The 22,818-nt window shown below is 36.3% G+C and overlaps 4 protein-coding genes and 2 non-coding genes across 7 annotated transcripts; 4 read left to right on the forward strand and 2 right to left on the reverse strand.

Annotated features, from left to right (window-relative positions):
• Positions 1 to 1,289: 1,289 nt before the first annotated feature.
• LOC115972655 lies at positions 1,290 to 1,417 on the forward strand. Its single transcript, XR_004087518.1, has one exon. It is a non-coding gene; the product is annotated as a U6atac minor spliceosomal RNA (small nuclear RNA).
• A 141-nt stretch (positions 1,418 to 1,558) lies between these two features.
• LOC115971160 (pentatricopeptide repeat-containing protein At5g46580, chloroplastic-like) lies at positions 1,559 to 2,303 on the forward strand. Its single transcript, XM_031090891.1, has one exon. It carries the CDS (start codon positions 1,612 to 1,614, stop codon positions 2,251 to 2,253), a length of 642 nt encoding a protein of 213 aa, XP_030946751.1. The 5' UTR covers positions 1,559 to 1,611; the 3' UTR covers positions 2,254 to 2,303.
• A 1,400-nt stretch (positions 2,304 to 3,703) lies between these two features.
• LOC115971161 (probable signal peptidase complex subunit 1) lies at positions 3,704 to 4,603 on the reverse strand. Its single transcript, XM_031090892.1, has 2 exons — positions 4,340 to 4,603; positions 3,704 to 4,207 (listed from the first exon to the last, which is right to left on the reverse strand). The coding sequence occupies exons 1-2, from the start codon at positions 4,340 to 4,342 to the stop codon at positions 3,926 to 3,928; spliced, it is 285 nt and encodes a 94-aa protein (XP_030946752.1). The 5' UTR covers positions 4,343 to 4,603; the 3' UTR covers positions 3,704 to 3,925.
• Positions 4,604 to 5,801: 1,198 nt separating this feature from the next.
• On the forward strand, positions 5,802 to 5,933 carry LOC115972656. Its single transcript, XR_004087519.1, has one exon. It is a non-coding gene; the product is annotated as a U6atac minor spliceosomal RNA (small nuclear RNA).
• Positions 5,934 to 6,001: 68 nt separating this feature from the next.
• Positions 6,002 to 8,507, forward strand: LOC115971158 (pentatricopeptide repeat-containing protein At5g46580, chloroplastic). Its single transcript, XM_031090890.1, has one exon. The coding sequence runs from the start codon at positions 6,110 to 6,112 to the stop codon at positions 8,255 to 8,257; it is 2,148 nt and encodes a 715-aa protein (XP_030946750.1). The 5' UTR covers positions 6,002 to 6,109; the 3' UTR covers positions 8,258 to 8,507.
• Positions 8,508 to 8,902: 395 nt separating this feature from the next.
• LOC115971264 (protein phosphatase 2C 29) lies at positions 8,903 to 17,148 on the reverse strand. 2 transcript variants are annotated; one of them, XM_031091069.1, is made up of 4 exons: positions 15,003 to 17,144; positions 12,585 to 12,698; positions 11,248 to 11,512; positions 8,903 to 9,601 (listed from the first exon to the last, which is right to left on the reverse strand). In XM_031091069.1, the coding sequence occupies exons 1-4, from the start codon at positions 16,977 to 16,979 to the stop codon at positions 9,477 to 9,479; spliced, it is 2,481 nt and encodes an 826-aa protein (XP_030946929.1). In that variant the 5' UTR covers positions 16,980 to 17,144; the 3' UTR covers positions 8,903 to 9,476. The 2 variants fall into 2 exon arrangements, with proteins under 2 accessions (XP_030946929.1, XP_030946930.1); XM_031091070.1 differs by lacking the exon at positions 8,903 to 9,601 and having other exon boundaries at positions 11,414 to 11,507; positions 15,003 to 17,148.
• Positions 17,149 to 22,818: the final 5,670 nt, after the last annotated feature.

The raw sequence follows: 22,818 nt of genomic DNA on the forward strand, positions 1-22,818 counted from the left end.
TAGTTTTCTTTTAACAGAAGGTATACTCAATCTGATTATATGCTTCAATCTAATTTTAAGAATCAATCCACAAGACCCTATTATCAATATTATCTTTCCCAGGAGTCCGTTCATTTGCTTAAAAAAATAATCCAAGAGTCTGTACATTATATATGTCTAGAAAGGTCACAGGACAGAGCACCAAGTATGTTTACCACTTTAAAAACAAAGCAAGTTAAGAAGCCACAGGATTTGTTCTAATACATGCAAAACAAACGATATGTTCAATGGCAACTGATCATCTGATCAAATCTCAGTATTAACAGCAAAAATAGAAGCTAAAATTACCAGACTCATCACATGTCATTAGGAACAATTCCTAGACTCTTCATTGCTGTCAATCTCAATTGCTGCCTTACTTGCCTTCCACTTCTCTCACTCGAACTCGAATTCTCAACCTTCTCAATTTCTCCTTCAACCCAAAATACAATGGAAACAAAAATATGAGTCATATTAGGAACACAATAAAAATTTACAACTTTTTCAAATTAGTATTAAAAAAAAAATACTCCATCTCACATCGTGGTGGGCCTATATGTGAGGTGATGGGCTATTTTAAGAATATTTTGAAATTTTTGTGAATTTTTGTTATTTTCCTAGTTTTATTCAATAATAATGAGTCTAATACTGATTCATTAGTGGCAATTTTAAGCCTAATAAAACGAACTAACAAAGTTTATGTCTATAAACTCTCCTTATATTTCTTTATCATATGTGAATTTTGACAAATTCAGTATTAGATTACATTTTCTTATTTTATCCTCCATACTTACAAAATTTCAAGAAAATTAAAGATCAATAACTTGTCATTAATACCCCCGTATACCTTTGGCGCGATGATCACTCCACTAGTATGAATATTTGTGAGATATCGGGGGCAAGAGGCGGGGTTTAAGTCTCTAGGAGGGAGTTTCACACACAAATACTTAAATTAGGCTATAATAAAATTTCTATCTTATATAAATTAAAAAATAAAAACTTGTTATCAATCAAATATTTAAATTTCAAGTTTTTAGTATTAAATTATGTATAAAAAAATTACTTTATGGATTAAATACTATATAATATACAAGTTAAACGAAATTTAAGACTATGCAACCCAACAATTAAATTTTCAAAATTTGTAGTGATATTAGAATTTGTAGCCATGAAGATGGTACATGCTAGACTCAACTGCAATTCTAATCCCACATCGCAAACATCTAAGAAAGTTCGCTTCTTTATAATTATCCTATTGCGACAAAAGAGGCGTGTTCGTAAAAAGGAGAGATGGTTGGCATCTCCCCTGACAGGGACGGGAACAGCTTTCGAGCTTACCTGTTACACATCCGGTTAAGGCTTCCCACCCTTCGGGGTGGATCTATAACCCAATTTTTTTTTTTTTTTTTTTCTTTTTCGGGTCATAATTTTTTTTTTCATTTTTGGGTCATAATTTTAGGGTACCTTCAATTCGGATAAGGTGAAAAATATCTTCAAACATCTTTTTTGACAGTAAAACAATGGTATCCTCAAACATCTCTAAGTTAAACTAAAAGGGAGTTTTTTTTCGTAAACCCTCTCTCTCTCTCTCTCATGGCTACTTCTCTGTCTTCAGTTCTGGATGTCCATTTTACAGTCCATCTCTCAGTCTCAGACACAAAGAAACCCAATATTATCTTCAACTCTCCATTCAGACAACACATAACAACCAAAAGAGGATTTACCATTCTGTGTAACTCTTCCAAGTCTCTCCCAAAACCCTCTCCAGAACCAACCCAGAAAAACCCAAATTTATCTGACCAACTCAGGCCTCTATCAACAACCACTCTCCCTAAACCCAACACTCACCAAAACCAGCTTTTGTCCAAGCCTAAGTCCACTTGGGTCAACCCCACCAAGCCCAAACGCTCTGTGCTCACCCTTCAGAGGCACAAACGCTCTTCTTACTCATACAACCCTCAGGTCAGTGAGCTCAAGCTCTTTGCCCACAGGCCCAATGACTGTGACAACTCTGAAGCTGCTTTCTTGTCTGTTCTTCAAGAAATCCCACATTCACCCACTAGAGAAAATGCACTTTTGATACTCGACAGCTTGAGGCCATGGCAGAAAGCTCGCCTGTTCTTGAAATGGTTCAAGACCCAGAATTTGTTTCCCTTGGAAACTATATTCTACAATGCCACAATGAAGTCTTTGAAGTATGGGAGACAGTTTGAGCTCATAGAGGCTGTATACTAAAGATTCTATCTTCAGAGATTTCAACCTTCCTTCAATCCTTTTAACAATGTTTTTACCAAACTTTTAATTTTGTAGAGAAATGTTTTTACCAAACTTGACAAGTCAAAAACTCTCTTTCTCCGTTCTAGTGAAAAATAAAATAAAATAATAATAATAATAACAACAACATAAAAGTACTTCCTACTTTTTTATGGTACGATTAAAAATACAGATCCTCAAATTAACAGATCAGAATGATGATTTTGACCCTGATAAAATAAAAACCCTTGCAGCATAAATATTTGTTCATCAAATTTGATCCTAGGATGTCAGGCACAATTTATGATGGTAGGCCATAGCCAATTAGCCCTGATGCCCACTCTGATATCCAAAGTGGTAAGAACTGAGACTGACAAGGTTTCCATTTCAAAAAAATAAAAACAAAGACTGCCACAGCTTGAAAACTTTATGCAAACATGCAACCACACATAAAAGTATCCACTTAATTTGCAAGTATTTCCAATAAGAGAATCGCAAGTTAGGGTTAAGGCTTAGTAAAGTTGTAAAATGTCTTAATTTTGATATCCCACAATTTTTCTAATCATGCTTGCATCATTTGAGAAACCAGTTCTACATAATACATAATATATATATATATATATATATATATTTGTGTGTGTGTGTGTGTATGAATGAGTGTGTTTATACACATTATGGGGGGCATACCTAGCACAAAACATTTTAAGAAAATATTGCACCTTTGAGAAGCAAGAATCCATCATTTACCATACTTGTTAATTTGATATGTTCAAATCATCCAATCTTGGCCAAGTATATAAGGCAATGAGGAATGAGTAAACATAGCCACCAAGCATCTTTGGGTCATCATTGTTTACTTAAGGCTTCACTGCTTTTCTAAGTACCAAAAGGCACATACGGACCTTCCACATCCTCCTATTTGATGCCTCATGATACCATCTTCTTACTAAATGACTCGATATCATTGAAAGAAAAGCTCGAAGGGGGGCATTTCCTTTTGGAGAGTTAGAAGCCCTATATTACACATGCATTTAGTGGCTCCTAAACCCATAACCTAACCCTTCACTATATTTGGCCATTTGCGTCAAAGCTCACTGGCAAGTTAAAACTCCCTATCAATAATTTACTGAGCCCAATTTTGTGGAGTCGGCTATGCATCTTCAATAGATTAGTTAGAGTCGGTCACATGTATTATTGATAACAAACCCCAACATCCAACGTCCAAATTGAAAAATGGGTAGAGCCATATAAAATGTTATAACATGAAACCAACACAAATTAATTCAATAACACCCCGTCATCATATGTCAACTACAATGGGGATCAAATCTTCAATGCCAGCTCGATTATACGCATCACCATTTGCATAGATATATCATCACTTGAGCAAATTTAAATTTTTCTCAGAAATCTGACTAAGAGGAAGGCAAAATAAAAAGAGAAATAGTAGTAAATCAGTAAACATAAAAGACTAGCAAAGCTGATCAAAACCAAGAAAAGAAAATTCTTTCTACCCATTGTCTCAAGGTCCAAAATTCAGGGCAATCAAGTACACTGTATTATCTATATCAGGAAGGAAAAACAAACGCACAAAAACATCGATTTTCAACCCCTAGCAAATTTGCTTATACTAAGATAGATCAGTCGAACTGACCTACTTCTTAGCAGGTTTCTTCTTCAAACTCATAGCCTGCTGCTGTTGCGGCTTGGGATGCTTCTCGGCCACGCTGGGGTCCAACCACTTGAGCGGGTGGCGATTGAAGAAAGGCCAATTGGGGACTGTCACCAATGTGGTGAGAAACACACCGCCAGCGTATATTAGCATCATCATCTGGAAAGATCCCAATGCATAGCCAGTCCCGAAAGAAACAGCAGCGAATGCCAATAGCAAAATCTGCATCAGCTGCTCCGCTAGCTTTTGCCCTTGCCAATCCATCTAAAACACAATCCACAACCAAGTTCGATTTTTCAATCAGAATTTATCAAATTTATGGAAACTTAACCCTAGATCATCAATCCAATCGATGAAACACCTAAAACTAAATAAAAATTTTTTCAACTAACCCACCATCAAAATTGCACAGATCAGAGTCTCGAGAGTAGGGTTGTGGAGTTTGAGACACGGTGAGTGCAACGAAAACTTTGAATCAGCGAGGCGCAGTAGGGCCAACTGGACGACGTCGATCAGGAGGCTAGGATTTGGGGCGGCGATGAGGCTCACCTTGGCGACGCCGGTAGCAAGGATGCTAAGGTTAGGGATTTGAGAGAGAGATCATATCAGAGAAACGGGAGAGTGAGAGATTTCAGAAAAGAGATACAATACTCGTCAGAATTTTCTCAAACAAAAGCCACGTGTAACCTACGTTTTTTTCTTCTTTTAAAAATGGATTTGACTAACGTGTGTCATAAGGGTACACATTAATTTTCATTTTTAGAAAAAAAATTTTCAAAAATTGAAAAATTAATGACAATTTTTTCAATTCTCAAGAAAATATTTTCAAAAATAGAAAATTTAATATATGTCTTAAGGACACATTAACTGGACCCTTTAAAAATTTTGGTTCGGACGGGTCAGTTTAGAAGTCAAGGGACCCGAAACCGACCTGTAAAACCAAATTTTAAACTTAATTCACCCGCATCTGACACATATAGACAATCGAATCCCATTGGCCTTTGGGTCGGACCAGGTGCGTTAATGGCATGATGCGTGGCCAATGGTGGCAACTTGAGATTTGAAAGATAGTAGCAAGATCAACTTGAATGTGATCTTGATTTAGTGATGTGGCAGCATCGTAAAGGTGATGTGGATGTTGGGTTTCTTGGTTGACAACTTTAGAGTTGATTGGGTGTGATTTCTTAATTGATTTTTATTTTATTTTTTTAAACATGTTCTTAATTGATGGTTGGGGGTTTCAATGTGATTGGTAAAAGTTAAGTGAGTAAAGGTGCTATAATTTAGGTTGAGTCTAGTATTTCAATGCATTGAATCCAATACAATAGGAACAAATGATCAATTTTGAACACTTGTTTTATTCAGTGCTTTAGAGCACTCAACAAAAGTAAACAGAATTAGTTGGTTTTGGTCATTGTATATGATTTAAGGGTTTGGTTGGTTTTGGTTAATGTATATGATTTAGGAGTTTGGGTCATTCTTGACTAGGTATGAGTTCGATCTCATATAGGGGTTCATGAGTTCGATTTGGGCAATGAGCCTCGATTTGGTTTTGGGTGTAGATTTGGTTTTGGGGGTGTAGTTTTGGTTGGGGGTTCACTTTAGGCACATGAGTTTGACTAGGCGATTTGTAATATAAAACTATAAAAGGTAAATCCGTTTTTGTTACGAATTATTCTCCCTAGGTTGGAATAATAATTTTATGAATGTGTTATTCTTTTTTATTTATTTAGAATTCTTGTAGTAATTTTATCCATAAAGATGGTACCCTCTATACTCAACTACAATTCTAATCCCACATCGCGAACATCTAAGAAAGTTTGCTTCTTTATAATAATCCTATTGCATAAGAAAGAATGTGTTCGTAGAAAGGAGAGATGGTTGGCATCTCCCCAGACAGGGACGGGAACGGCTTTCGAGCTTTCTTGTTACCTACACATCCGGTTAAGGCTTCCCATCCTTCGGGGTGGATCTATAACCCAAATTTTTTTTTTATCTTTTCTTTTGGGTCATAATTTTTTTTATCTTTTTTGGGTCATAAATTTAGGGTGCCTTCAATTCGGATAAGGTGAAAAATATCCTCAAATCTATGTTAAACTAAAAGAGAGAATTTTTTTTTCTTAAACCCTCTCTCTCTCTCTCTCTCCCTCTCTCTCTCTCTCTCACATGGCTACTTCTCTGTCTTCAGTTCTGGATGTCCATTTTACAGTCCATCTCTCAGTCTCAGACACAAAGAAACCCAATATTATCTTCAACTCTCCATTCAGACAATACACAACAAGCAAAAGAGGATTTACCATTTTGTGTAACTCTTCCAAGTCTTCCCCAAAACCCTCTCCAGAACCAACCCAGAAAAACCCAAATTTATCTGACCAACTCAGGCCTCTATCAACAACCACTCTCCCTAAACCCACCACTCACCAAAACCAGCTTTTGTCCAAGCCTAAGTCCACTTGGGTCAACCCCACCAAGCCCAAACGCTTTGTGCTCTCCCTTCAGAGGCACAAACGCTCTTCTTACTCATACAACCCTCAGGTAAGAGAGCTCAAGCTCTTTGCCCACAGGCTCAATGACTGTGACAACTCTGAAGCTGCTTTCTTGTCTGTTCTTCAAGAAATTCCACATCCACCCACTAGAGAAAATGCACTTTTGATACTCAACAGCTTGAGGCCATGGCAGAAAGCTCGCCTGTTCTTGAAATGGATCAAGACCCAGAATTTGTTTCCCTTGGAAACTATATTCTACAATGTCACAATGAAGTCTTTGAAGTATGGGAGGCAGTTTGAGCTCATAGAGGAGCTTGCACGTGAGATGATAAACAATCAGATTGAGCTTGATAATATCACATACTGCACCCTTATTACTTGTGCCAAAAAGTGTAACCATTTTGATAAAGCTGTGGAGTGGTTTGAGAGGATGTATAAAACAAGTTTGATGCCTGATGAGGTGACGTACTCTGCTATTCTAGATGTGTATGCCAGATTGGGCAAGGTTGAGGAAGTGTTGAATCTGTATGAGAGAGCAAGGGGTAGTGGGTGGAAACCTGACCCCATTGCATTCTCTGTGTTGGGGAGGATGTTTGGTGAAGCTGGGGACTATGATGGTATTAGGTATGTCTTGCAAGAGATGAAGTCTCTTGATGTGCAGCCTAATTTGGTTGTGTACAATACATTGTTAGAGGCAATGGGTAAGGCTGGAAAGCCTGGTTTAGCTAGGAGTTTATTCCAGGAAATGGTGGAATCAGGGTTAAACCCAAATGAGAAAACGTTAACTGTACTTGTTAAGATTTATGGCAAGGCTAGGTGGTCTAGAGATGCTTTGGAATTGTGGAAACAAATGAGTTCGAAAGGTTGGCCGATGGATTTGATATTGTATAATACGTTATTGAATATGTGTGCAGACCTTGCATTGGAGGAAGAGGCTGAGAGGCTGTTTGAGGACATGAAGGGGTCAGAGCGGTGTAGGCCAGATAGTTGGAGCTATACGGCAATGCTTAATATATATGGGAGTGGAGGGAATGTTGACAAAGCAGTGGAGTTGTTTGAAGAAATGTCTGAGTCAGGTGTTAAGCTCAATGTGATGGGGTGCACTTGTTTGATTCAGTGCTTGGGAAAGGCTAAGAGAATTGAAGACTTGGTTAGAGTTTTTGGTGTTTCGATTAAAAGAGGGGTTAAGCCAGATGACAGGCTTTGTGGATGCTTGCTATCTGTTGTGTCCTTGTGTGAGGAAAGTGAAGATGTTGATAAGGTCCTTGCTTGTTTGCAGCAAGCTAACCCAAAGTTGTTTGCCTTTGTGAAATTGGCAACAGAGGAAAAAACTAGTTTTGAAACTGTCAAGGAAGAGTTTAGGGGTATTCTCAGTGAAACTGCAGTCGAAGCACGGAGACCCTTCTGTAATTGCTTGATTGATATTTGTCGAAACAGAAAGCTTCATGAGAGAGCTCATGAATTGCTTTACTTAGGAACCCTATATGGGTTATACCCAGGTTTACACAACAAGACTGTACATGAGTGGTGCTTGGATGTTCGCTCATTGTCTGTTGGTGCAGCTCATACTGCACTGGAAGAGTGGATGGGGACTCTTTCGAAAATTGTCCAGCACAAAGAGGAATTGCCAGAGATATTTTCGGCTCAAACAGGTTCAGGAACCCACAAATTCTCTCAAGGACTAGCCAATTCCTTTGCTTCTCATGTGAAGAAACTTGCAGCACCGTTTAGACAGAGTGAACAGAAAGTTGGTTGCTTTGTTGCAACTCGAGAAGATGTAGTATCTTGGGTGCAGTCAAGGCTTGCATCCTCTGCTGCTACAGCATAATTGATGAACAAGTGTAATTACAAAGGCAATAGTTTTCACTTTTCATCATTGCTTTTTTCTTTTTTGGTCTTTTAAATATCATGGCATAAATATGTTGATAGATGTCATTTGTATTTGTTACATTAAATTGCACACTTTATTCTGCTTTAGATTTTTGAAATGTAACATTGATCTTGATATCAAAACAGAGAGGGCTCTTTAATTGGCTTTGATTGCAGTGAGAATACCCTCAATAATTATTGTCCTTCAAGCTGCAGCGCAAAGTAGTTTTGCTTTGGCACCGAGGATTATGAAAAATGTATTTTTCTACTCGTTTGGATGATAGTTTCCGTACAGGGTCAATCCAGCTTTATTTGTAAGGATAACACATTTTCTTTTTCTAGATTTATGTTGCCATCCAAGCAAATGGACCAAGATATGAAACTACTTCCTATCGCAGAGTACGTAGCTATTTGGTTTTCTTGGGGTTAATTGCACTCATGAACAAAGTTACCAATACAACAACTTGTTTCCCTTGTTGGCAGGCTTGGGATTATTCTTCCTTTCCCCATTGCTCTTTCACAGCTGATTTATGAACATGCTTTCTTTTGGAAAAATTGTGCTCAAAAGTGATTCTGCATTCTATTTCTACGGCTAAGCTACGCAAGGATTTGAAATAAATTTCCAACTCTTTTACCCGCAGTGGTGAAAATACCACTTCAAAATTACAGATGCTCATTTTGGACAAGGGAATGCTCAAGTTCAGTAAGTAAATTTGTAACCCCACCAATTTACAACCACATTTTCTTAGCTCTGAACAAAAAAGGGATGAGAAGCACAAATGAATGGAAAGAGCCTCCACCTATGCAAAATTTCTATTTTTTTCTTTTTAACCCAAAAAAAAAAAAAAAAAAGTCTAAAATCTTAAAAACAAGAAGATTTCTTTTCTTTTTCCCTACAAGAGCATTTCCCTACAACCCCCCATCTACAAATTCCCATTTTCATCCTCAAACCAATTTTTTTTGGCATCTAGTCGAAACCTTGATTATCTAAGATTAGCCTTTTTGCCATTATCTGCCAGGGTTCCTCTATAAGCTGTATTCTTATGCTGTGCAACAAAAAATACTAATGAGACCCAAGAAAAATGGGTCATTTACTTCTGATACCGCTTGCGAGTAGCTCGAGTTGAAAATTGAAACTGCTACTTCACTTGTATAAAGATCGCTTGTTTATGAAGGTTTCAGAGGTACTTTCCTGATGATTTCCAAATTCTTCCTTCAAGTGATACAACCATAACAGTAACATCATCATGATACTTTCTGCGATCTCCTTGCGGGATGTCCAATAATTCATGGAAGTCCATTCCTGCAAACAATACCACTTCTAATTTAACATTTGCAAGCCCACAAAATAGAAGTAGAATAGCAATGGATTAAGTTGAAATTGATGGGGCCAAATGAACACAAACTGAATGAAGTAACTATCCTAGTTTGAGCTGACAATTTATTTCACAAGAGATGTTTCTCTCTCCATTTAAAGAATCCAACAGACTACCAAGATAGCTGCAGATGCTACTGTTTCCCCTCCATTCAAGAATAAAGTAAGTGAAGTCAAGCCCCAAGCTGGTAGAGGAGAAGAAAAATGAGACAGATAAAGACGTTTAGCTCTTATCTTATTTTGGTAGCTACTATTTATGTGGGGGAAAAAATAATTGGGCCCTGATATGGGTACATTTCCTAACCCATTTGTCTTAAAGAACCTCTAACATAAAACAGCACAAGAGAGACCAGTAACCACTAAAAGCATGTTTCCTACCTTACCAAAAAGAATGTGTATTTTCCTTCAAATGAGTTTCTTTTTCTTTTGCAAAAAAAGGGAAGGGGGATGAACTCCACGTGCATGTATTGCTCAAAAGGGTTAAATGAGTTATAATTTCACTTAATCTTTTTGGTAAATAAAGAAAATTTTATAAATAAAAATAAGAGGGAGCAACTTAGGTACAGGCTGTATACTAAAGATTCTATCTTCAGAGATTTCAACCTTCCTTCAATCTTTTTAACAATGTTTTTACCAAACTTTTAATTTTGTAGAGAAATGTTTTTACCAAATTTGACAAGTCAAAAACTCTCTTTCTCCGTTCTAGTGAAAAATAAAATAAAATAATAACAACAACATAAAAGTACTTTTACTTTTTTATGGTATGATTAAAAATACAGATCCTCAAATTAACAGATCAGAATGATGATTTTGACCCTGATAAAATAAAATCCCTTGCAGCATAAATATTTTTTCATCAAATTTGATCCTAGGATGTCAGGCACAATTTATGATGGTAGGCCATAGCCAATTAGCCCTGATGCCACTCTGATATCCAAAGTGGTAAGAACTGAGACTGACAAGGTTTCCATTCCAAAAAAATAAAAACAAAGACTGCCACAGCTTGAAAACTTTATGCAAACATGCAACTACACATAAAAGTATCCACTTAATTTGCAAGTATTTCCAATAAGAGAATCGCAAGTTAGGGTTAAGGCTTAGTAGAGTTGTAAAAAGTCTTAATTTTGATATACCACAATTTTTCTAATTATGCTTGCATCATTTGAGAAACCAGTTCTACATAATACATAATACATAATATATACATATATATATATATATATATATATTTGTGTGTGTGTGTCTGTGTGTGTGTATGAATGAGTGTATTTATACACATTATGTATCCACACAGAGAAATACAGTTTACAAAGGCAAAATGATAATATCAAGGTCAGTTTAGTTACTTCCCATGGAGAAGTACATGACCTGATCAGTGTCTTCCTAGACTAGAAACTTAAGTTGGGATTAAGGAGTGATTGAGTTGAGGTGAGTTGTAGTCTTATGCTGACATCACGTAATTTTTGTACTAATTCTTCCATCAATTCAGAAACGACATCTACAAATCATATATGGAGAACAGTGTCTGCATAATAAATGACATGATATCAAACAGTAGGAGAATGACTATTTACCAGCTTTCTTGGCAGCGCGGAAAAGAAGCTCCTCTATCAAATGTTGTGCAGGATCTCCATCAGGGAACTTCTCCATGAAACTCTCAACTTGCGAAACCACTTCTTGATTACTCAGATATTGATACAGACCATCAGATGAGAGAACTAAGAACTGGTCTCTAGGACAGAGTCTATGGTGGCGAAGAGAAGGCAAGCAGGATATGTAAGGTGCAGTGCCAATGTACTCATTCCTAAACATTTCCAGCAGTGCATCATTCCATCTGGGCTGCACAAACATGGTTGTTGCATTATTATGTTAGTCTATATTCCTAACATATGATGCATCCCAAAAAAAACACCATACATGGAAAGCTTCATACAGTAGACAAAGCACAAAAACATAATTCTGATGGCAGCACTTGTAAGTTAGTACGCTTATACCACGAGAAAAATAACTTCTAATTTAATTTAATTGTATCATGAAATGCATAATTTTTCTTGTAGAATGCACACAATGGATACATGCATAAGTAAGCCTGACCTCATAAAACTTAAAGCAATTAAATCCCATTAATCAATAAACAGACTAGAGGACAAGCTTGCTAAAGATGGGTCACTCCAAAACAAAACAAGTTTGTTTCACGCCACAACCTATCAGAAGATGTGGAAAACATCATGCATGAATATCAGAACATATTCAGGAATAATTTCTGATGCACTTTTTCGCATTCATACATTTTTTTTATCTTCCATGCTCCATACCCATCTCCCCAAACCCCCACTCAAACCCACCTCCATGACAAGGAAAAAATTAATAGGTTCTTCATTCACATCATTCAAAGATATTTAACACCTTGTCTTATTAAGAAATGCAAAAAAATGTCCAAAATGAAGTCCATCCTACTTAAAATCTATATATATATATATATTTTAAAAGATAAAAAAAAATTATTATCATTACACAAAAACTACAACTAAAAAGATGTAAACTGTTTGCATGTACTCAATTGAAAGAGTTTACCCTTCAAGGCTTTTATTCAACCTACTCAAGAGAAAAGGCGTGTGTGTGTGCCAATTAGCTGAATCTGTTTTAATTTTATTTCATACCAATAGTAGACTTATGGCCCATAAATTGCTTACATTTCCCTCTTTTGTAGAACCAAGTCTCATTTAGATGCCATGATGACCTCTAAAATGATGAATATTCAGTCATCTTTAAAAAAAAAAATCTGAGGAAGTACTAATCACTAACTGTTTGATGTTTCTGTGACAACAGTGTGACGAGTTCTTGTCCAATAGAATTAGTTTAGAAGGAAAAATTCTCAAGATAAATTATGAGGAAGAACAATAAAGAGAACCTGTTTCAGAGATCCTGCCCCAAACGCTCTGGTGACCTTGAGACGACCTTTTACTCTATCATTGACAATGCAATGTTTATCATCTGGGTGCTCATTCTTGATTCTTATGACTTCCTGCACATTGAAGACAGTACTTTTTAGCAAATCTGAGCAACTACACATCAATCACATGACCAGGATGCTTAAGAAGACTAATACCAACCATAAGTACCAAAAAGGAAAACAAGTAAACAGTCATCATTAATAAGAGAAAAATATGAGCGTGCAAGTGCACACATGGGTGTGACACAATTATCAAGTGTCTCAAAGCTCATGAAGGAACCAAAGTAATGGCTTTCATTTCAGCATGAAATGAATGTACAAAAGTATGGAAATCTGCAAAAAGCACAGGGCTGTCTCAATAATTGAAAACACTCCCATCACTAAAACAGTCATGCATTAGGTCTGTACGAATTAGTATTGAGAAAAAGATAGAAGATGCTGTGAAGCAAAAAGAAAATAGGGAGTGAAAATTAACAACACAACACCCCCCCCCCCCTCCTTTTCCTTCAAAAAAAAAAAAAACAGAATAAGAATAAGAAAGAGTAAAAATGCAACATTAGTAGCTTGCATATTTGCGCCCGTAAATATGTATCATTCTTCTGAAAAAATGTATCAGCTAGAAGGCAAATGCACTGAAAGAAGATTCAGGCGGTTCAGCACAGAATAGCATAAACTTAAAAATGCGACAAGGTCTCTGAGTTCAGCAATTTTGATCTGATTGAAGCACAGAGAGGCAAACAAAGTTGTGCCAAACTAGAACTGATTCAAATCTTAAGCTAAGGTACAAGAAAAGCTCAATGAGATTGAAACTTCTCCATGAAAAAGGCTGAGTCTCCAGGGAATGATCAGTTTTAAGCTATGCAATCCTGCTTGATCACTTCCTCAAAAGACATAGCTACAACCAAAAAGTTCTGAAACCATACAAAACCACATAAAGAAAGATCTAAAGAGAGTACAAAAAGTTCAGCAGATCTTAAGAAACTACCAAAATATGTACATCATAGAGAATTTGACAAGGAATAATTTGCACACATAAATGCATCAAGTAGACATCAAGAAAGGTAACATCTGAATCCAAGATGATTTGATATGAAAAAAATGAAAAAGAAAATGATGAGGAAGCTTCTGCACATCTTCCTTGTTCACTTGCAAATAAAGGGTTTAGTGACAGCATGTGTCAAGACAAATGACAAAATGGGAAGTAAAGAAGGAACAAAGGAAAAGGAAGCTTCCTCATATCACCACTAAAAGACAACTAATAAAACACCAAATACAAGTCATTAATCTATAAGTTCAATATCTTTTTTTTATTATTAGTGATACGGATTTCACTGCCCTTTAAGATGACATTGGAAGTTTCAGGACTACAGAAATGAACTATTCTTCACTTTCCTATATTCACTTTAAAGGCAATAGAAATTCTATATGGCACAAACCCAAAAGAAAGGTTCTAGGTGGCAATTTCTAAGGTTCAGATTGAAGGCCATCATAAGAGAATTATATATGATGAGGAATCACAATGAATCCATTTCGACCATATGCACTGCAGGCAGTATTTTGCACAACTTAAACATAGTAAGCACCTTATCAGGTTGACCTTTCTTTTCTCTGAGAGTCAATGCGTTGAGGAAATACAGCACAAAATCTTAGAATACCTAATATGCATATTACTAAGACAGTAGAATGCACAATTAAGTGAGAAAATAATTATTTGGCCATATCAATCAAAGATGATAAAACTGGCAACACACAATTATGATTGCCAACGATCTGAAATGGCAACAAATGCAGGTCAAAATTTTATTTCCTTTTTAAGCATCTAAATCTATAATTGCCAATAAATTGAATTCAAAATAATAATAAAAAGAGATTGACCTCTTAGATACTCTATTTCCTATTCAGTAAACCATACCCCAAAAAACTCACAAATCACTAATGGGGATATGGATAGTGGACCCATAATTCACAGACTCAACAAACTAATGGGACAAAGGCATGTGACTTCTGCCTAGATGGAAGGTCTTAGAAATTTTCTTATCCCAAATTTCCATCAATAGCTCTATCATATAACTCGTTCAAGCTATAAGTGCCATTCCAAATACAATCCTCTGTTCAAGGCAAAACAAGAGTCAGTACATTACTAGTCTCTAAAGGTCACTGGGCACTAAGTTTGTATGCCAATTTGGAAACAGAGCAAGTTATGAAGCCACATGATTCCTTCCAATACATGCAAATTAAACAATATGTTCATGGAGAATTTCAATAGCAACTGATCAAATCTCAGTATTAACAGCAAAAAATGAAGCTAAAATTTCAAGGAACACGTCATTAGGAACAATTACTAAACTAAAGATTTTTCCAAAATTCAAAACTTACCTCTTCAATGCTTGTGCTGTGATCAGTAGAAAGCTGCAATGCCACCAATCTCATTGCTTGAGCCTGAGCCAGAGCCTCATTTGGGGCCTTAATTGCCTTTTCACCCACAGCTGAGGACTCCTCAGCAATACCCTCAATGCTTGACCCAATCATACTCGAACCAACCTCTTGCGGCTCATACTGCGCAACAATAGCCCTACTATCACCCACATTCATCACATACACATCCTCATCCCTCATTAACACAACCAACAAACACGAACCCATCAATGCAAGCTCTGGATTGGTATCAATTACCTTATCCGTCATATCCAAATACGCAAGCTCTGTCAGTTCGAGAGCCTGAGACAATGCCTTCAGAACCAATTCGTGATCCACGGGTCCCTCCTTCCGCTTCCTCCCACTCCTAGAAGACTTCTCCTCCACTCTATTCTCAACCTCAACCTTCTCTTTCTCCTCCAATCGAAAACTCCATGGAAACAACCTCCCACCATGACCCTCCTTGTGCTTCGACAACCCCTGCTTCAATTTCGACAGCAGCAGCCACCGTCTACTCACAGCCGAACCCGCATTGCTCACTCTAAGCGCATCATCCACCGAAAATGCAAACCTATCTGACCCAGAAAGATCTAGGCCGTCTTCCGCATCATCCTCAGCCAAAAATTCCCAAAGCCGCCTCCTCCTCACCTCTATCCCCTCCTCCGATTGAAACGTCACTTTCTTCGGCACTGCCACCGTTCCTCTATCACCAGAAATTGGGTCTGATTCCAAATTCGAAACGAAAGCATTCCTATTTCCAGAGTTCTCTTCACTTTCTAAAGCTACATTTACTGGATTGTTGTTCTCGTTATTAATGTTGTTACTATAAGCATCATCATCATTATTAATTACACTAATATTAATGTCATCACTAGGTAGCTCAGGCTCTTGTTGCTGTTGTTGTTGGTCAATTTCCCAAAACAAGCCTTGGAGTTGATTGTATACGGCACGATAGAGATTACCCATCAAGAATTCCGGGGCGTCGGGGCCGTTGAAGCCGTCATATATTCCGACGAACAACCACCCTTGCTCCTCCGAGACCACGACGTGGACTCGGTCCTCGCCGGCTTTGCCGAGCGCCCACTGAACGTTATCCGACTCATTTCTGGCCTCCGAATCGTCTGCATTCGCATTACCCGAACCGCCTTCCTTGCGGCCCACGAAATTGAGCACCGGCACAACCCACGGCCGCTTCTTCTCCCACGACAACGCCTTCCGAATCCCCGAAATGCCCTTCTTCTTCTTCCTTCTTACGTACATGCCACCGAGCGGAGCCGAGAACGGAACGCCTCCGCTATCGGCGGCGGTGGCGGAGGATGAGTCGAGTGGGCCGGAGAGAGCGCCGCGCTCGATTGGACCCGAGAGGAAGAACCCGCCCCGCTCCCGCTCCATGACCGGGTCCATGCCGCCGCCACGTGGCACGGGCTGGAGGGGGAGAGCGCAAAACGACGAGGTGCTCTCGAAGCCGTTGACGATACTACCCCTGACGCCGCCGCCGGAAGTGACGCCGGTGGTGAGAACAGCGTCAGTGGCATCGTCGTAAATATTGTCAAGCTGAAGGACTGTTCTGGGAGTTGAGCTGTTAGCACTAACCGAAGCTCCGGAAATGGCCCGAAAGGTAGTCGTAGCAGTAGCAGTAGAAGCAGCAGCAGCAGGAGGAGGCTCGTGTAAACCGGGTCGGGTCTTGCAAGAAGCAGGAACGGCGTCGTTTGTGTGAGAAGGAGAGAAGCGGAGAGAACTGGAAGGAGAGAGAAAGCGATCGGAGTGAGTAGGAGAGAGAAAGCGAGCTGAAGATCGGACGTAGCAGAAAGAATGGCCTAGGGTTTCATCCAACGGCTCAGAAGCCGCGAAAACCACCTCCGGGTTCGGGTTATCGGTTTGGTCCGCCTGGTTCCTTGCTTTGAAGCAGGAGAACAGGCTCGACACTCCGTTTCCCATCACATTTGACGAACTCTATCTCCGCCGTTTGGCTCCCGAGAAAATGGAAAATAAAAAAAATAAAAATTTATTATGGAAAATGTCCTACTCCGGCAAAGTCCAAAGTAAAAGCAACCAAGAAATTTTTTTAAAAAATGAGTACTAGTGCAAGTACTAGTAGTAAAAAAATAAAGAGAGAGAGAGAGAGAAAAAGTGAGAGAGTGTTTGTTTATTTTATTGTTAGAAAGAGAGAAGACTGACTAACTGACCTGGTTTTGGTTTTTATAGAAAGAGAAACACTCACACACTTTCGCTCTCTACCAAAACAATTTTTTTTTTAAATAATTTTAATTAATTCAATTATAAAGGTTTTTGTTGAAAAATCTGGAATTTAAAACACTCTGTCTACGTCAAAAACGATTCTCCTCGTTAAAAAAATTTTAATATCCAAAATTCACCAACACCAAAAACTACAATTGAGTAATTTGATTGAACGAACACGGTTGAAATTCTACCATAACTATATAAAAAAATAAAAAATAAAAAAAATTTGTTTGATTTTGATTTTGGTTTTGGTTGGGGTGTTTTTCTTTTGTATTTACTGTAGTGGTTGGCTTTGTGGGTTGACGGTTAAACCTGGGGGACACGTTGGATGCCAGGTTGGTTAAATGTGGGTCCATGATGGGTGGTAAGCAGAGAGAGAGAGAGAAATTTGATTAGTTTGACAAATATGGGGGTGGAGTTTTGTGTTAATGACGGGTCAGTCATTGTGGGTTGCTTTTGGGAAAGTTGGTGGGACTGGGGCAGACCGGGCAGGAAAAAAGAGTCAATGAAGAAAATCGAGGAGGATGTATAGGGTTGTCTTATAGGGAATAGGGGTACTTTTGTCCTTTTTCTTTTCGGACTTGACCCGAAGGCCCGTTTATATAGATAAGGCCCTATTGGCTATTTTTCACAATTTGTCAATTCACCATTTTGTCCTTCTATTTTATAAATGTGTTTATATTATTCAAACTTCTTATTTTATTTTATTGTTCAAAACAATAGCCCATAGAATTAGTTTCTCATTCAACCTTGCATTTCCTTAAAACTTATATAATCAAGCTAAATTATGGTTGATTGTTGTTTAAGGAGTGATAAAACACTTACATCCCTAGGTTTTTTTTTTTTATTACTATTATTACTTATTTGCTTAAAGGTACAATAAAAAAAAATCATAACTTAGTTTTTTCTTTTTTTTAAAAAAAAAAAAAAACTCATTTTCATAGAAGGCAAACAAAAGGCAAAATTTTGGAAACTAATTTATTGTTGCCAGCTAGAATCAAAAGTCATAGTTCATACGTTACTCTCTCGCTTTAGTCTATCTTTTCTTATAAATTATAGTAGACTGTAGACCCTACGTAAAGATTCTATTATGATAAAATTGTCAGATATCCGTTACTTTTCAAAAAAATTTGTTCCAATCTACAATACAAGTAATGTCAAAAAATATTTAAAAAAAAAAAAACAGATTTTCACAATCTAGCTCATAGATTAGTTTGCCACATCCTATTTCTCCTTATAAACTCTAATGGACACAGTTAGATGATTTTATTAGGGTAAAACTATTATAAAAATACTAGAGGTTCTTTTTTTCTTCTTTTTTTCTTTCAAAAATTTTGTTTAACCATAAAATAGAGAGAGGCCAAAAGCTTATAGGTTAGTCTATTGCATTCTATCTTTTCTTATAAGAAAATTCTCATGGACCCAACTACGTGATTCTATTTAGACAAACTATGATAAAAATACCAAATGTTTGTCTATTTTCAAAAGTTTGGTTTTACCCAACAATAAAGATCGATCATAAGCACTAAACAAATTTGAGTGTTTTTACAATCTAGCTCATAGGCTAGTCACTTACCACATCCTAACTTTCCTAATAAATTCTAGTGGACCTAAATTATAGTTCATACGTTACTCTCTCACTCCAATGTGTTTTTCCTTATAAACTCTAATGGACCGAACTACATAATTCTATTGTAAAACCATAATAAAATGTTTGTTTCTTTTCAAAATTTAGGTTTTACGCTACAAGTTTCTCAAAAAAAAAAAAAAAGGTTTTACGCTACAATAAAAAAAAAGGTCAAAAACTCTTAAAAAAAATTGAGCGTTTTTCCACAATCTAGCTCATAGATTAGTCACTTACCCATCCTAACATCCCTCATAAATTCTAGTGGACTAAACATGGCGTACTGAAAACATTGAAAGTTGATCTATTTCTCTATAAAAAATTTCGTCCTACATAAACATATAGGTTAAAATACCCATTTAAAAGCCAGGGCATCGGGAAATTCCTTCAAGACTCGCCAACTACAACTAATGAAGGATAATGTGCATACTTAAAAATATTCTTGTGTTAAATTGGACTACATCTGTACTGTAAATGTTTAAACCTCTAGTATAAGTACATCTAACAAGTAACACTAGAAACTATTTTTTCAACTTTCCTTCTTTTCCTTATAAGGTTCTTTAGACCAAGTTCTTCGGGTCCTAACCCGAAAGCTTGTACATATGCAAGACTTGTTTGTGAATGTATTAATTTACAATTCTTTACTTAATCTATAAATTGTTCACGTTATAGAAGAAATTTTTGTCTTTCAAATCTTGAGTTTTATTTTAAAACCTAGGTCATAGATTAGACTCCCACTCCACCTTAGCTTTCCTTAAAGCTTACAAGAAAACTAATTGATGGTTCTTTAATGTTTAAGGAATAATAAAACACTGATAAAATAAATAAATAAACAAAGTGTACCTTCTGATATTTATTTTTTTTCCATAGTAAAAGACAATAAAACCTTATTCATAAGTCATAGTTCATATCTTACTTTCTTGCTCTAATCTATCTTTCTTTATAAACTCTAGTGGACCCAATTACGTGATTCTATTTTGGTAAAATCGTAATAAAAAGGCTAGATGTCCACTTTTCTTTTTATAATTTAGAATTTACCCTACAATAAAAAGAGGTCAAGAGCTTGAAAATTTTTCTTTTAACGTTTTTCCATAATCTAGCTCATAGGTTAGTCACTTACCTCATCCTAACATTCCTTACAAATTCTAGTGGACCTAACATGATGGTTCTTTCTTATAAAAGGTGTATGGAAAACATTAAAAGTTTATTTCTTTGAAAATTTTCCCCCTACATTAACATAGGTTAAAAGCTCTATTTAAAACCAGGGCATCAGTAAATTCCCTCTAGACTCATCGACTACAATTAATGAAGAATAATGTCAATAAACATAGTTATTCTTGTGCTAAATAGGACTTATATCTAATAAAACCTAGTATTTTAAAACGTTTAACCTTTCGTTATAAGTACATCTAAAAAAATAACACTACACACGATTCTTTTAACTTTTCTTTCTTTTCTTTATAAGGTGCTCTTGACCTTTTCTTCTTTGGGTCCCAACTTGAAGGCCCATATAGATCAAGCAATGTTTGTGAAAGATTATTAATTTACAATTTTTCCCTTAATTTATAAACCATTTGCATTATTGAAATATTTTTTTTTTAACTTGAGATATTATTTCACAACCTAGTTCATAGATTAGTTTCCCACTCCACCTTAACTTTCCTTAAGTATTATATTGAAGCTAATTGATGGTTTTCTATTATTTGCAAAGTAATAAAACACAAAGTGTAAACTAAATAAAATGCATAAATAGAATAAAATAAAATAGAGTGTACAATCTACCTCATAGATTAGTCACTTACCAAATCCTAACTTTCTTATTAATTAAAGTGGATCTAAAATGGTGGTTCTTAATTATAAAAAGTGTAATTGTTTAGTAGTTTCTAAGTTTCTTTTATTTGTCAACAACCAAAACCTAAGAACAAATTAAAATAAAGTGCTATCAAATGACATGCGCTGTGGGGTGCTTAGCACATTTCCCACCCGTAAGCGAATTCCTGAATTCATGATTCTTGTTTGAGACATGAATTTTAACTCCTATTTAGATAAGGAACACCTGACTTTCCTTAAATTTAGCTTGGTAATAAATTCAAATAAATATAGATGACCAATCACACTTTAAAATTCCCAATGACCATTGACTGGTGGCAAATTCAAAAGATCAGGCGAATCACTCACAATTTCCATACACAGTGCTTGCATAGGATTCACAACAGCTTGCACACATTTTTCCCGAAAGGGATGCCACACCATTCCTTTTCTAGAACGTCGTTGTTATGGGTAGTCAATTGACAATAAAAGGCTATTAGTTTCATCTAATTTTTTTTTTTTTTCCTCTCTCTTTCATAAACTTCAGCTTTTCTTTTTCTAATGTTTGGGTTGCTTTTTCTAATGTTCCCAAGACCAAACAAGACTCCTCCTCCATCTACTCATTTTGGTTTCAACAAGGGTTGGAGGTAACCAATGGTCTTATTGAATTTATGGTAAATTTGAAATTCGCTTCGTTGTTGTTGTTATTATTTTGGCTACATTTTGAAACAATTTAATGGATTTGGAAATTTATAACTATACTTTTTTGTGTGGTGGAGACTTTGATTTTTCATTTCGGCAACAGTAGTATTTAGGGTTGTTTAGGTTTCACTAGACATTGTTAAAAATATTTCACGCCTATTCTAATATGATTTTTTTTTTCCTTTTTTGAAAAAATATTAGAATATTTTAATAAAAGGAATTGTAAAATAAAGAGTGGAATGTAGGGTAGATTGCAAAAGCGGATTTATAAAAATTGGGGATGTGAATGATCTTAAAACATTGCCATTTTATATTGAAAAGGAAAATTTTTAAAAAAAGAAAAAGAAAAAGAAAGCAAGCAAGGGTATTTATGTCATTAAACAAAACCAATAATGGGCCACAAATCCGAGACAGAAGAAGGAGGTTTGACTTTGACAGGCCCAAACCCAAAAAGCAATCACACATCTCCATCACTACCCCTCACGGATCCTGGTCGGGTATCTTTCACAGCACACGTCACTTCGACATGAACCACAGGATGAGACTTCTACCAAATATTCAACGGTCAGGATCCGAATATGCCAAGCAAGAGGAAGATATTTGTCTCTCTGCCCGACCCTATTCTAATTAGTCAAAGGGCTCGAATTCCTCTTCACTCTCTGGTTTTGTCCTAATCTTAAAAAAAGAAAAAGACTAATAAAACTTTAATAAAATATTCCAAAATTATAATATTTCTTTTATAATTTAATAATCAAGGATTAGTTTTGGGAAGTCGTAATTTGGAGCCTTTTCCCACTTATAGTCAAAAATAAATTCCCACTTTAATTATTCAATAAAAAAAGAAAGAAATTAAAAAGTATTGAATTTGTTTTGCATAGTGGCAATTTAAAAAAAGAAAGAAAGAAAAAATTTATGCATGTGAAGGCGGGAAAAGGAGGTCTCTTTTTGAGCGTCACTGCAAGTCAAAGAGTTTGTTGGTTGCGCGAATTCTTGGAGCTAAACGACAAGCAGCATGTAATGTCACGCGACTCGTGTGAACGCCTACATTCTTCTTCCCTCCGCTGTTACGAAAAAGAAAGAAAGAAAAAGGAGACTTATTAGCATAAACAAATGAATAAAAACAAAACTTCTTTACTTACACCATGGCATTTTGACAGCTTTTAGTTACACTGCTTATTAGTTTAGTCTCTCATGCTTTACATGCAGGTCCTATCCGGTATTTTTTTTGTCATCAAATTAATTAGATAAATATAAATTCCTTTCAATTTTTAGTTTTGAACCAATTTTGAATGATAATATTCAACTTGGTTTTTAAATTAGTTTTTATTTATATGAATTTTGTTTAGAGTGAATGTAGGTGTGTTTTTGGGTTGAATTTGGATTTTGACTCAATCTTGTTTA

This window comes from Quercus lobata, chromosome 12 (genome assembly GCF_001633185.2).
Source record: "Quercus lobata isolate SW786 chromosome 12, ValleyOak3.0 Primary Assembly, whole genome shotgun sequence".
Taxonomy (NCBI): domain Eukaryota; kingdom Viridiplantae; phylum Streptophyta; class Magnoliopsida; order Fagales; family Fagaceae; genus Quercus; species Quercus lobata.